The sequence below is a fragment of the Dermacentor albipictus genome, chromosome 1, assembly GCF_038994185.2.
Source record: "Dermacentor albipictus isolate Rhodes 1998 colony chromosome 1, USDA_Dalb.pri_finalv2, whole genome shotgun sequence".
In the NCBI taxonomy this organism is placed as follows: domain Eukaryota; kingdom Metazoa; phylum Arthropoda; class Arachnida; order Ixodida; family Ixodidae; genus Dermacentor; species Dermacentor albipictus.
In genome coordinates this window covers 338290392-338305229 of record NC_091821.1, presented here as the reverse complement: position 1 = coordinate 338305229, position 14838 = coordinate 338290392, and the positions used below count along the sequence as shown (strand labels likewise).

The window sequence follows — 14838 nt, the reverse complement described above, 5'->3', positions numbered from 1 at the left end:
AAGCGGGCCATACGCGAGTGAAGGCGGTACTCGCCGAGGAAATGCGCAGCCGTTAGTTGTTACACATACTTGACATCACTCTAGGGTCCACTGCGCCTGTCCGATTCTGGCTCCTTGCGGGGCACGATATACGCGGCGCGGCGGGTTCCTCGTCATTATTTCCTTCGGAACCGCGGCGCCTCTGCGGGCGGCGCATTTATTCGCTGCTTCGCGGGCATCGTTTGTTCTTTTGGGCAGGCCGCGGAATAAACGAGCCCTCGTTTATCCTGGCTACGCAACTAGCGCGGCGAGATACGGTCAGCTCCGCGCGTGACTTTCTTCGCGCCCGACGTCTTGTTGTGCGCTCTCGATGCGGGAAACGACTGCGTACGGGACAAAAAAAAAAAAAAAGAACACAAGCGCCAAAGGGGCCGGCACGCTTGTTATCGACCACAAAGGCGTGCCGAAAGGTGGCCCGCTGCGAGCCGTGCTTCTCGTCACCGACACGCGAAGTGCGAGCTTGCTTTCCTCATCGAGAGAATAGGCGCCGCGAATGTTGGGCGCGGAATCGAACAACTTGCCACTTCCGTCATTAGATTGCGGTACTTCTGTTGATAGCCAGGGGGAAAAAGGCGCTCTAGAGTTTGCGAAAACCTAGATGGAAAGTTCGCTTGGTGGACAGTGGAATGAATGCTCCTGAATGCCCCACTCATCATTTCCGCGTAATGCAGCATGAACTTTGTGTCTATTACATTAGGCATACATCGGGTGTTTTTTTTTTTTTTTCAGCAGTACCAAATTCTTAAGAAGATTCCTGCGGCAGACACCACAATTATAAGCCTCGAGTTAAATTACTAGATCAGGCGGCCATCTATGTGGTATGAGAGTATTACTATGAGAAATCAATGTGCTTAATTGAATATTTAACATATTTACACTATTTAACTTTTAATTAATTGCTTCACGGCACATATGTCAATCTACGAATTGTGGCTAGTGAGTTCGCAAGGCATGTACACATGAAACGAATTTTGCTCTCTCCCTCTCCCCTTCCCCATCTTTAATCTCCCCCATCCCTCTCCCATGTGTAGGGTAGCAAACCGGTTAAGCCATACTGGTTAACCTCCCTACCTTTCCTTCTCCACTTTTTCCTTCCTTCCTTCCTCGAGTATGACACTGGTTAAAAGATATGCGCTGTCAAACTTGCGGTTAGAATGCATTGTTGTTCCAGTTACGTTTTCTTTAAGAAAACGCTAGTAAATGGAGCGCCAATGCATTTCGTCGGCCACTTTGAAAATTAATGTCTCCGAACTGGTGTAGTCCTGAGAATTCGTTCCAAGTGGATACGCCTTGTGAACTCACCGGATAAATTGGTAAATTGAAATTTGCGCCACAGACGAATTAAGTAAACCTTAATTAGTTTAATTATTTTATTTATTCAATTACGCATTTTGATTTCTCGTAGTAGTAATGGCCGCCTCATCGAGTTATTTAGCTCAAGGGTTATAATAGTGTTATCTGCCACAGGCAGTTTCTAAAAATTTAGTCCAGCTAAAAAAAATAAACACCTGGTATATTCGTTGTGCAGACATCTATAGCAGTCAGTCTGCTATGGTGAAAGTTTACTTCACCGAATACAGCTGCAGTTACAGCATTTCTTTCTAAACGCTATCCTGTAAAGCGTGCTTTTCTGTATAAAGACTTGCATTGCGGGCAAGACAATTTGACGAATAAGAAATGTATTTTTATCTGAACTGCGGAACTGTGCGCAAACTGCCCGGTGTAGTAAAACAAAAATAATCCACTAGATTTCGCCTTTTAGGTTCAGCTGGCAGATAAAAAAGGGAGAGTGCGGAATTTCCCTTCTCTTATCCTAAATAGCTTTTATAATGCAGAATGCATTTTTTCTGCATGCACACTTTGTTGTGAGTAAGACCGCTTTGACAGGGAGAACGCAAATGAATTGCATGCACAGTTTATTGAATTTTGTTGCTTTCTTATATACCGTAAGTGCTGGCACTGCAAGCATGAACTTGTCGTTTCTGATTGTTTTGTTACTAAACTTTCTGTGCGGGCAGGAGATGGAGGGAGGAGAGGAGAGGGGGAGAGGAAAGCGAGGACTTCATTTATTCTAGCCTGAAAAGCTAGAAGGCATTACGTAACAGGGAATAGCCATTTCTAACGTCTTTTGCTTCATTTCTTCTTCAATTTCTTTCTTTCCTTTTTCTTTTCTTCTTTTTTCGTCTGGAACATTCGTCCGACATGACTTGTCGCCAGAGAATCCGGCCTAGCTAAGTAAAATCGAATTATATCAATGTTTGTTTTCATATTGTACTGGATACAGATCGAAAGACTGTGAAAAAAAACTTTGTTTTGGGACGACTTGACTGGTTCCACAGCACCGTAATGAATTTCTGAGAGGTAACAACACCTCGCGAAACAAGCTATCACTACACGGATACCAAATTACTTTAAGGTAAGAATAGTAGAAAGCGAGCGCCTTTGAATAATAATTAAAAACATGACATAGATTACAATAATTAAGGTGAGGTAAATGTGCTAAAAGCAGACGTTTCTCGCAAAACAGGCACCTCAGATGTAACAAAGATACATCCTATATACAATACCAGCGATGCATTAGTGAACAAATTGCAGTTCATATGAAAAAGAAGGCTAATATTATTTAACTAACTTTTCATAGATTTCTTCTAGAGTGTGATTCTTTGTATGGAATTTTTAGTTTGTTATAATATCTTAACTGTCTAAAGAAAAAATATATATTCAGTTCAACATCGTTTGAAGAATGATTGACTGTCCACCTGAATATTGAATATACTAGGAAAGACGTCAACTGGTCGAAGTTGCATTGCAAGACTTTCGGCCCATTTATTTTAGTCGTGTAAGGCTTCTCTCTTTCTCGGTATCTCTCTTTTTCTCCTTGCTGGTTTTTGCAGTTGGATGTTGATGTGAGGAAACAAGCTTCGTTGTATCGAAGAAAGTTTTATATTAAGGCTCGACTGAACGTGATGCCATATCCGCCGCCTGCTAAAACGGCAACACGTAATGAGTTACAGCACGTAACTCAAGAAAGCTTTACGAACCGTATTTCGCATGCTAGAGCTCCCCCTCTAGCGATATTAACAACAACAACAACAAAAAAAGACGGTCAGACGAGCACTGCCATTTTGCACAAAGGCATCATTAACGCAAACGAAGCTTTGAGTTCGCGATTATACCGTTTGATGCCTCTCTAATTATACGAACAACCAGGAGAACGGTATCGACGCAATGAAACAGCGTAAAAATAATAATAAACGATGCAGAACTGAGAGAAGGAAAAAGAGTTCGCGAGGAAAACGTTTCCGCCAGATTAGCCCGCGAAACACTTTGGCGCCAAATTACCATTTTATGGGGCTCGGTGCTCGCCGCAGTAGTGGCAGAGCAAGCCTGCACCCCATCTTACCTGAAGACAGGCCGCCAAATGGGAAACGGGAATGGGGAGCGATGGGGAAAGCAGGTAGGGGAAAGTCTCTGACCGATGGTGGATGGAAAAGGCCACGACCGGTTCCTCCGATTCCGTTTTCTTTTTCTCTGCTCCTTTTCGCCTTTGCTGCAGGTCTGCCGTTTCACGCGGTGTTTCGTTGGTCCTCCTTTGGCGACCAGATATCGGGAATCTTCTCTTTTCTTTGTTTTTCCCCTCTTATGCCGTCTTCTACATTGAGAGCGGCGCGGCTAAGAAAGACCGATGTGTCCCAGGCCAACTCTTGCTGCCCCTTTCTCGATGCCAATCGCACACACGCACAGAAACTAACTCGCAGAGGTGCATGCACTCTTGCACAGGAGTACGTACGCACGCACGCACGCACGCACGGAGAGAGAGAGAGAGAGAGAGAGAGAGAGAGAGAGAGAGAGAGAGACGCATGCACGCAGTGTGCGTGCAAGGAAAGAAATGGGGAAGGCAAAGACGGAACAGGAAGAGATTTGTAACCCTGGAAGGAACACGAAGAACTGGTGGCTATCGAGCAAGTAGTGTAGGTGTCGCACCTGCCCGCCATTCGGCTTCCTTCCGGCGTCGCTTTCTTGCACGCATGCTTCATTTACGCGCGCCCGCGCTCACATTCGTGTGCCCCTGTCCGGTTCGTGTAGGCGCGGGGGAGCAATATGCGGCGGCTAATGAGCGTTGGCTGTCGGCCTTCTCGGGCGCCAATGAGAGATGAAAGCCGGGGAGGATTCGCAGCGTTCGGGCTTGGGCCTGGCGTCGCAGTCGGAATGGCGTAATTGCGTTTCTGCCAGTGGCGCCAGCGGGGCGAAGTGGAGGGTGAGGGAGGAGGATACCAGACAGGCGGACGTTTGTTGAGTGTCTTTTTCGCGAGCGTTGGCTGTGAGCGGTGCGACTGTTTGTTTGCGTCCTGCTTGGATTAATCTGTGTTCCGCGGGCAGCGCCCCGCTGCGCGCCCCCGAGGGCACTTTCTTTTCGTACCCGGCTGGCCCGTTCTCCGAGCACTGCGGGACATGTCCGCCGCCTGGCGTGGTTTGTGCCCCAGCCGTTTTTCCTCGTGGTTTGTGCTGTCACAACGGCGGGGCGTTTCCATTTTGGATGACCACCGGGTCGGCCTGGTCGTCCTTCCCTGACCGTTAGTATACGCATGCCTGCGATGCTGTTCGGCCTAATGACTTGGGGTGCGACGCGCACTCGTTTGTTGACGAATAGACGGCTGTATTAGGATACGCGAAACTGACTTAGCGCAAGAGCTGATAGCATTGTGGCTGTATTTTACCACGTGTTTGTTACTAAAACAGCGCGTGCAATTTGAACATGAAAGGGCCGTGACACGGCCTCTGGAAAGCTGCGCGTGAGCAATATGCGATGGCTGACGAGCGCTGATTGTCATCCAGGTCTGGTGCCAGTCAGACTGGGGAAAGTTTGCACTTGCGTCGCGTGCCATTCCTCGTGCCCTATCCTCACTTTAATTTGTGCTACCTTTCTTTTTTTTTATTTCAATGGGTCATTGTTGTGCCGTGGAAAAATTCATTATTCTATTGCACGTCACTGCATATCGCCTTACAGCGAGGCTAGCCAAATAGGCGAGGGATTAATTCAATAAAAGAAGCGGAGTGAATTGAATCTGGTGCTAGTACACGGGTACATTTTTTGGCACAGCGCTACGCCTGCCCGCCACATGTCGAGTGGATTCCTTCCTCTGTTGTCGCACGCTTTGCAGCGGCTTGTAAACGAGATCTGCCGTATTTCCATTCGAACGATCATGGCCTTTTCTTCGAAGTATGAGAACGAGATAGAATCGAGCACAACCCATTTCTGTTTAGTAAATTACACTCCTTTTCTCAAGTACAGTCAATCGCTTTACGAAAGGCGATGGGCATCGCCTCTCGTAATTCACGTCGGCACGGCGGTACACTGCAGTTAACTTATAATGGTGACGCTGGAGGAAGAAAACCTTATGGTCAGACTCAACCGGTAGCGTTATTAATGCGTTCGATATGCTATGTAGCTGAAGACGCCCATCGTTGTCACTTGTAGTCTTTACGTATGGATCGGATTGAAACGGTGTATGCTCTGTTGAACGTGGACCCTTCTTGTTTTCCGCTGATTCACCCGGTTCCTTTCTTTGCTCGCAGCAGCCGTCCGTGTCGCCCTGTCCGCGGGCGGGGGACGACCGCGGCATCCGGGCCACGACGGCGTCGTCCACGCGTGACCTCGTGGTCAGCATGTGGGCGCAGGTGCAGCTGTCCAGCGCGGCCGCCCCCGACGGAGGCGGCGGCGACGCGGCGAACGGCGAGGTCTCGGCGCCCGACGCCAAGGAGTCGCCCGCGCCGAGCTCGCGTTCCAAGCACGCCATGTGCATCTCGCAGGACGGCTGCTTCTACCTGCTGGCCGGCCGCTCGGCGAACCTGCCGCTCAAGGACCTCTGGAGGTTCGACCCCGGTACGTCCCCGACGGCATCTGTGGGCGCGCGATCACAAAGTCCGAATTACTATGCCCGAGTGACCGTGTATGCAGCACCTAAGGCCTCCGGTAACTTTAGGTGCGCCTGTTTCTTAAACTCTACACTCTGTGATACTGTCTATCGACGACTGAGACATGTGCCGGGCGTGTAACCCAACAGGAAGCATTTGTTCTACGTCATCATCCTGGTGTGGACTATCTAGTTTTGTTCTCCTCATCGTAAGCTGAAACAGCCCAAGTGTATACGTTGTGGGATTTCTTCGAGTGAGCGACTCTTTTCGCTTATGTACGCAGAAACGGGGGGGGGGGGGGGGTTGTAATAGCCTCGTTTCTGGATATTTTTCAGGGGAGCGAGACGTTATTGCTCTAAAGCATATGTAATCATATACAACTTCCACTATAGAAGAAATTCGACTGCTTGGGCTAGCTTGCAAGGGCATTACAACAACAACAACAACAACAACAACAACAACAACAACAACAACAACAACAACAACAACAACAACAACAACAACAACAACAACAACATCATCATCATCAACAACAACAACAACAACAACAACAACAACAACAACAACAAATACAACAACAACAAATACAACAACAACAACAAGCCCGCCGTGCTAATATAGTGGCTATGGCGTTGCGCTACCAGAAAAAAATAAGAAAAGATGACAAGAAGAGAGCGAGTGAGAGTAGCTGTAACTATTTCCTGTATCGCTCAGCACTTGCGCGACTGGTGCAGGGTCCACTGAGTGTACAGAGCCTGTCCTTGGTCGAAACCTTCGAAGTTGTGTGAGGAAACGAGGAGAAAGAACAGTCGCCGTTTGCAACTCTCGCGGATGGGCAACGTACACCGACGTCATTAGCGGGAGCGCATAATGTTCTCCATTCGCTTAGCGGGCTGGCGCGTTCCCGTTATCGCGTCGTTCGGGCCGACGACCGCGCTGTCCAATGACCGCTCACACAGCTGCGCACCTGCACGCACGCGAGGCCACAAGCGCCGGCCATTGTCGCCCGCTCCACTCGGGTCCGTGCGACGCGCTGCATCGGTTCGCTGTACTCTCACGGGTCGATTGACCGCGAGCGTCGATGGCACAACGCAGCCGTACTATATGCGCACTAATGTACTCGCATGTCACTGCGACGAATCGCTGTTGATGGCACAGGCCGGTCCAGGATTGGGCCGCCTTCCCCCACCGCTGAAGCAGTCACGCTGGCCTGCGCTTAACACACGTCTCGGCGTATATATCTTACCGAAAGTGCATCGAGCGAGAAGCGGAGCGCGCGCGAGGTGATGGCGCATGGGCACGTTGATGGCTTCGTGGCAGTGAATCAGAGTGCAGAAAAAAAAAAAACGTTCGCGTGCACAGAGTGAGTTTATTATCGCGTTCACCCTGAGAACAGCGAAAAAAAAAATGAAATTATAGTAGTAATAAAGACGAAGACTAAAGAACACAAACGAAAATCTTGCAACAGGAGATCGCTGACTAGCGCCTCCTTTTCTTTTCCTTGCATAAACAACCGTGTTTTGTTACTGTGACAATAGTGTGCACTCTGTAAGTCGTCCTTCCTGCGTGTGTCTCATATTTTATTTATTCGTTTCAGTACCCGAAAGGTCTAGAGGGCATTACATAGGGGGGATTATTATACAATACGCATTGAGAAAACGGAATCTTCTGCGTTGCCGCTTCAGTCATTTAGTCGCTATTTGGCTACCCTTCTGACAACCTTTTCGTTCTTTTTTTTTATATCAGGCAAAAGTTGTTAGCTTTTAGCTGCATTTGGGCATCTTATGGCTGATTTTCTCGTTTGGGACCGAGGAACCCTGGCGCCATGTCAGAGATTGGCCGCGGACGGCTTCGCTCTAGGCACAGTAAAGAAGAAGAAGAAAAAAACACGAAAGCTGTCATGCGGTACCATTATGAGATTCCGTCATTCGATGATTCGCTATATATTGAGAGCCGCGTGGTTTTTTTTTACGTCATAATCACCTGCAATTCATTTGTGTGCCTGCGTACGTGTGTTTGTTTGAGAGAGAGAGAGAGAGAGAGAGAGATGAGTGCTGTTGCACCTCTGTCTCGCATAAAGTTCAAGAAGCAGCGGAAATGTGGTCCATGCGTGTGGCCAATTGATTTAGAACGCGTTGTGCGCGACGCTATGCATACACTCTGAACGTTTCGTCTACACTGTCTGCATCTCCGTTCGCACTAAACGCTTGCCGAAGTGCACAAAGTCGATGCGCGTCGCGCAACAACCGTAACAAGAAAGCAAGGACTGCAGGCTGCTGTACAAACAGCGCGAGCGCAGACTCACACGGGTAGTCCGCAGTAAATTCTCCGCTTGCTCTAAAATGCGACGCGCCGCGATAGGTCTCCCGGCTGACAGCTTCCGCAAGCGGGAAAAGGAAGAAGCGGATAAGGGAGCTCCTCCGGGACTCCATCGCGGGCATCTCAAGGGACCGAGCTCCGTGGCCGCAGAAATATATTGCCTGGCGCTGGCCCAATAAAACAGAGTTTGCGTTCCACGCTAAGCAACAAAACGAAGCGGGCGGCTGGCGTGGAAAGCCTCTAGGGCGGAAAGCCCGGGGTACCGCACAAGGAATTTGCAGGCCGGCGGCTCAGAAGCGATGAAGCGAGAGCGAGCGAGCCTGGAGATCCGTGGCCCGAGCGCGGATAAAAAGGACGAGATAGAGAGCGTGTGGTCCGCGATAGAGAGAGAGAGAGATAAATACGTAGAGGTGCCCTGTGGGCGAAGAATAGAACTGAAGACAAAAATGAGCCGAGAGCTGTATGAAAGTGAAAGCGGCAAAAATGAGAGGGACGAACCAAAATTCTAACGGCAAAGCAGACGACATGGTTTAGCAGACGGCGTGACGACGCGAACGCGTGACGATGCGCATTTGTGTTCTTATAAAGTGTTTTGTTAGCTTTTTTTTTAATTGGAATAACTGGCACGACACATAGGTTCGTATACAATGCGGTTCACTGTTAAAAAGATGAGCACTTGTAAAGGTTCATCGGCACGCTAACGTGCGGCTCTCGCTTTGCTGGTGCCCTAGCTCACGGAGAAAGAAGTGTTCTTGCTCCGTGCCTTAGCTGCAAGCGCCTGCTGAAGCTGTGTTCATGCACTTTGAAAGTCTTTAGGAAGGTTCCAGCGCCGCCAACCACATGTCATCTGCTGCAAATCCGGGTGATAGTGCAGTTGCCAGAAGAAAAAAAAATCGCAAATGATCTACACTCATGTCTTCCTTTTGACAGTGCACTGCACCGCACTGCATCTTTGTCGAGCCAACCTGCGCTGGCTAGCGCATAGAGATGCCCGAGAGGATTTTTCAAGAGAACCGTTAAACGCCACCCACTGCAACGCTAGGTGTGCCGAACGTGTTACTTTTTCGTTTTATTTTAAAGGAGTAGAGTAGAATTTAAAGGAGTAGAACAGCGAGTAGAATTTAAAGGAGTAGAACAGCGTGTCATAGAAAGCTCGAGCTCACGCCGAACACACAAAGGTAACGAAACTTTTGGTCTGGAATGGAGACCTTGTAAATCCTTCCTCGGTGGCCCCTGGGGGCTTTCACTTTTCCTCGGCTTATGTAAAACGCTCCGGGTGAGCTTGGTACTGTTGCCAGTGGCTTTTTGTCGCCGAATAATTCATGTATAGTGATCGAAGACATTGCATCGCGATAGCTTGTGCGTCGTGCCTTGCTACGACAATCGTTGTGCGCCCGTCCCCTTGTCTGAAACTTCCCTTCTCTCTTCCCCTCAGTGCAAAGCCGTTGGGAGGAGCTACGCTGCCGGGGAAGCCGACCGCCCTGCCTGCAGGAACACACCGTCGTGTCGTGGAAGGTGAGCCCTCTTGCTGCCTCTTCTTTCACCGTGAAACTTCGGCTCGCAGTGATGCCTCTTCTTTACCCGATACGTATTGAAAAGCTCCTGGGCAGAGCGGCGCTTACATTTGCAGAGCAACACTTGCTCGTGAACGGATAGAAGGGACACTGCCACGCAAGAGCTGTCCTCACAATTTCTTTGTGTAGTTCATTTCTTTCTCCTGCCTTTATTTTTTTGAATAACATTTCCAAGCAGAAGAGACGACAAACGCGAACCTAAAATGCGAATTCGCGTCATTTACGCTTGGAAGTGATCCGCAATGACCTTCTCTTTCCGCAGGGAAAGTTGTACGTGTTCGGCGGCGAAGTTGGCTTCGCGTCGACGGGCGAGACGCCGCTCTGGATATTCGATACAGGTGAGTAACCGCCGACTACCGCGTTAGGAGACTTAGAGGCGATGGAAAAACCTCTGGGGAAAACAATATGCTCTGCAACAACGTGCCGCTGTTTCGGCTCTCCTCGGTGAAGCACGATTACATTGTCTTTGCTGCCGGATAGGCTTCGCACTCTAATATTGTGGATAGCCAATAGACCGCCAACAGGAATGTGCGTTCATCTAGGGTTGAGTGGGAGTACTCTTGCCTCATTTGTTGGACCGTGAAGGTACATGCATGGAGATATGCGTGTGTGGATGTAACGCGATGTTTCAGAAGGACATCTCATGCTGCACCTGTCAAAGCGGGACCTCCTATCATAAGATAAATCGTACGTATACATCTTATCATATCATCACAGGGAACGTGAGTTGAGAATAAGAATACTTGCAATAAATACAGTAGCGAAGAAAGTGAAAGTGAGTGGTATACATAGATGAACTTAAAGGATATCACGCGGGCTGCAGGCAGTAGTTAACGTGTCAGTTTGTAATAACTCCAATTTCTATTCCAGGACCTTCATTTTCTGAGTTCAAGTTTACAACATTTTTGTACTGCATCATAACTGTTTAAAAGAGGCGGCGTATCGAAATTATTGAGTTAGTTAAAGTAGCGTCTGTCCAAAATTTAATTAACGAAACGTTGTCGCGTAAAGATAAGTACAGATGCGAGGTGCAGAACTACGCCGGTAATCGTCTAGTGCCCGCCCTGGTCTTGTGTCTTTCATTGGCTTTTTCTCGCGCGCTGCTTTAACAAAGTCGAGAGTAACCGACTATCTCTTAAGTAGCCTATGCCCGCTATCGAAATTTCGCGCGGCCCCAAGTCATCGGCAAAGGCAAAGGAGAGTTCTGTCGCGTACCGCACCTAGCGACGTCGAGCGCCCTTCTGCGACACATACCCGCCGTGGTTGCTCAGTGGCTATGGTGTTGGGCTGCTGAGCACAAGGTCGCGGGATCGAATCCCGGTCACGGCGGCCGCATTTCGATGGGGGCGAAATGCGAAAACGCCCGTGTACTTTGATTTAGGTGCACGTTAAAGAACCCCAGGTGGTCGAAATTTCCGGAGTCCTCGACTACGGCGTGCCTCATAATCAGAAAGTGGTTTTGGCACGTAAAACCCTATAATTAAATTAAAATAATTCCGCGACCCACGCCCTCCTCGCTTGTCGCAGGCAGCTGCACGTGGCGCAAGCACCCGGGAGGCGGCGAGCGCCAGCGCCCCACTGGCCGCCGGGGCCACACGAGCGTGGTGTACAACGGTGCCATGCACGTGTTCGGCGGATACCAGGACCTGCGGGGATCTTCCTCCCAGCTGTGGGCCTTTCGATTCGGCAAGTTGCACGCTTCGTCTACGCGGGTAGTCGACAATTATTAACGGTGACCTGCTACGGTAGAAAAAAAAAGAAAGGTGGAACCTGAGGCCACCGACTGCGTTGAATAAAGCGTGGTAACGTAAGTACGGGAACCTCTTGGCGCTACAAACCTTGTTCGCCTGAAGGAATACTTACTGGTTTCCGAAACGCCTAGATTTTTTCAGCGCATTCTAATATCGCCCTAAGAACATGAATAATGTCTGAAAAATTAGTTCATTTGTGCAAGTAACAGTTTGTTTGATATTTAACTGAAATCTCGAGAATACTTGCACATCCCAGCGGAGGACGTTTATTCGGCTTATATACAATAAAACGTGAACGTATTGTCTTCTTTAAATAGTCTCTATCCACCTTTCGCCACTATAGGGGACATGAGAGTTTTCGAAAATGAACATAAGTGTGAGAGAAGCTGTTACTCCTGCCGTTGGTTCTTACAGGGAAAGTGATAAAATACATCACACTCGTAAGGAACTAGCTCGGGTTCTCAGGAGACGAACGTGACCCTGTCTACGTTTCGCGTTGCACGTTGCCACCGAAGAAACCGACTTGTGCCGAAACGTCTCGCGTTACATTCCGACGCGGCGAGTGACCGCTATTTGGTGTTTTGCGCGCTTCCGGTCAGCACCGACTCTCCGTCAGTCTGACTGTATGACAGCTGTCTTTGTTTCCCGGTGCCTCGCCGGCTCGCGCCATTGCTGAACCAGAACCGTGTCGTCGTCCTTGCCGGCAGCTTCCAAAAATATTGATCACCAGCGGCGACCAGCTTTTTAAAGCGGGGGGCTCTCGAACGGTGCGATAAATAAACTGATGGGATCCCATTACCGGCCATCGCTTTCTCGTAGAAGACTAAAGGAAATGATACGAGAAAGTACACCTTGCTATAGCTCATGCATAGGTCGAACAATTTTAGGATTCGCAACAACCGGTTTATTCTTTCTAACTACAGATGTAATTTTAGCGATTGCAGAATAAGACGAAAGTCTTGGTTGACACGACCTGGCTCTGCGCAGGTACGTATTTTCCGAATACGCTTCTTCGACAGAATATGTTATTACAGCTACTCAAGGACGAGTAGCTCTACTTTGCAGCGATCGTGTCACATTGCCGCAGTGCTGGTGTAATCTCGTGTCGCACCAGTTTATTCACTCGTGCTCACTTGTGACAAGAACACCATAAGGTTGAGACCAATGCCTCGTTATGCGTCCATAAATGTTACACCCAACGCAAAGAACTTGAACGGTAGCCGCGAACTACTTTTGTACCTCTTCTTGTCAAAGCCTTCGAGAGATGGAGAGTGCGAAATTAAGTAAACAAGTGTTGCTTCCATGATTCCGCGTTAAAGGATGACGCGGCGCGTGCAGCATCTCTTCGGCGTCGCGATAGAGGCCTCACCGAGCGCTCTTTATTCGGCGAGAGAACATCTGACGTCGTTCCCACAACGAGCGTATATAACGGCTCTTTTATTATTGCGGTATTAATTTCAGCATTTTTTATCATTGCTTCATTTATGGTTCTTCCTCCTGACGTACTTTCCAGATTTCTCTCTCTTTCTTTCCTTTTTTTTTTTCGACCGTGATTCCTTCTTTTTTCTTTCTTATGTGCCATGTCGAGAGCTCTCATGAAATGGCGGCGAACGCTCTCCACAGTTCTTGCGAAGCACGAACGTGCATGCGTGGTCGTTAAGGCTCGCTCACATTCGAGGTTTACCGCACGAGACCGCGTTGTGGATCATTGGGAGCAAACTCGGGATGATGAAAAGAGTAAATAAAAGAGTAATTTAAAAACAAGAATAACTGCTGCGGTTTATCCCTCGGGTGAAGTCATTTGCTTTCACCTGCTGCAAACTCCAGGTTGTTGTGCGTGCCATCGCATCGCTTTGCTCGTGCACTCGGCAAACGCCTTATGTTTTCGACGTCGAGAAACTGCGCTTCCATTCCGCGTGTTCTCGATCTCTCGCAGTTGAGACTCCAGAACTTCCAGTTCTTGAACGGATCGTGCGATTCGTGACGCAATAAACATGAATCACCTGGACGGATAAGTGTCTAAGGTCGCGCAAGGGGGCTGCATCCCAACTCGCTCCATCCCGAATGGGGTTACGTCCCGAGCTCCATGTGCGCCTCAACCTATACCCGCCCGAGCGCGCACAGCTCATCGTTCCTTCTTTATTATAATCTTCCTGCTCTGTTCATGCCGCGGGTCTTATTAGAAAAAAAAAAGCACTTCGATGCGCCTACTCCTCGTACGCATCATCTCTCTCTCTCTCTTACCGCTGTATTGCACATTTGATCCGTTGCTTACATTCTTAATTTTCTTCGCTTCCTTCAGCGGTACTGGCTGGTTTGCACTTTTTTTTTTGTGCGTGTACATGTGTATATATTCAACTTTCGCATTTTTTTTTTCATTTCGCCCCGTGTGCCAGCTTGCTCGTGATAAATTCGTTCTTCGCTACCTTCATTTTTGAAGCCCACCGTTAGGGACGTCTGAGCAGCAGGAGCACATATTGGGGTTCAGGAATCTCATCCATCTTCCGCTGCGGAGAGTCCTTAAAGAACCTCTCTCCGACGATTGTCGTCGCGCTCCTTTCACGCGAAATATTCAGTGTCTATAACTTTAATAACTCGGCGATGAGCTTCGTTCGGGGCAGCTCCCGGGCACGTATATGCTATACTGAAAATTTAACCGGCTGTTTTCTCTTACCACGATATGCCTGTTTCCTTTTTCTTGCTTCCTTCTATTTTTTTTTCTTCCGCGTGATGTTAACATACGCGATGCAATATTGCTGGCCTCGGGCCATGCGGTGAAAATTATGAGCTCATCCTGTGGTGCGTGCGACATCGGTGTCTTTGTGATGGGCAACGTTATCCTAAGAATATCCTGTAGATGGATTTAGTATGGCGTGTGCAATGCGCTATCGTGTGCGACAGACTGATCGCTCGGCGACATTCTTCTCGTATAAATTCGAAGCTAAGAGTGCCGCTGAAGCAATTGTCATTGACAAGACAGGTCCATTCCAGACGTTATCGTCTGGAATGGTTATCTGCGGCATTGCATTTGTATAACTGATAAAGTTTTAAACACTTTAAATAAATAAATAAATAAATAAATAAATAAATAAATAAATAAATAAATAAATAAATAAATAAAATAATCTAGCCTTGAGCTAACAGGAAAATAGGCGAATATTGGCATGATTATTTTATCGGACCTCGCATCTAGCGGAATATAGGAACACTTGCTAACAAATGAAGCGAGAAATGTGCGG

General features: G+C 48.4%; 1 protein-coding gene across 3 annotated transcripts in view; it reads left to right on the top strand.

Annotated features, from left to right (window-relative positions):
• LOC135900926 (uncharacterized) overlaps window positions 1-14838 on the top strand; it is a 112800-nt gene that overhangs the window by 40332 nt on the left and 57630 nt on the right. For 2 of the 3 annotated variants that reach the window (XM_065430707.1, XM_065430570.1), the window contains exons 2-5: window positions 5617-5923; window positions 9710-9789; window positions 10111-10186; window positions 11376-11534. In XM_065430707.1, coding sequence (XP_065286779.1) covers window positions 5707-5923; window positions 9710-9789; window positions 10111-10186; window positions 11376-11534 — 532 coding nt within the window. In that variant the 5' untranslated portion in view covers window positions 5617-5706. The remainder of the gene's footprint in view (window positions 1-5616; window positions 5924-9709; window positions 9790-10110; window positions 10187-11375; window positions 11535-14838) is intronic. The other variant, XM_065430636.1, reaches the window with a different exon arrangement.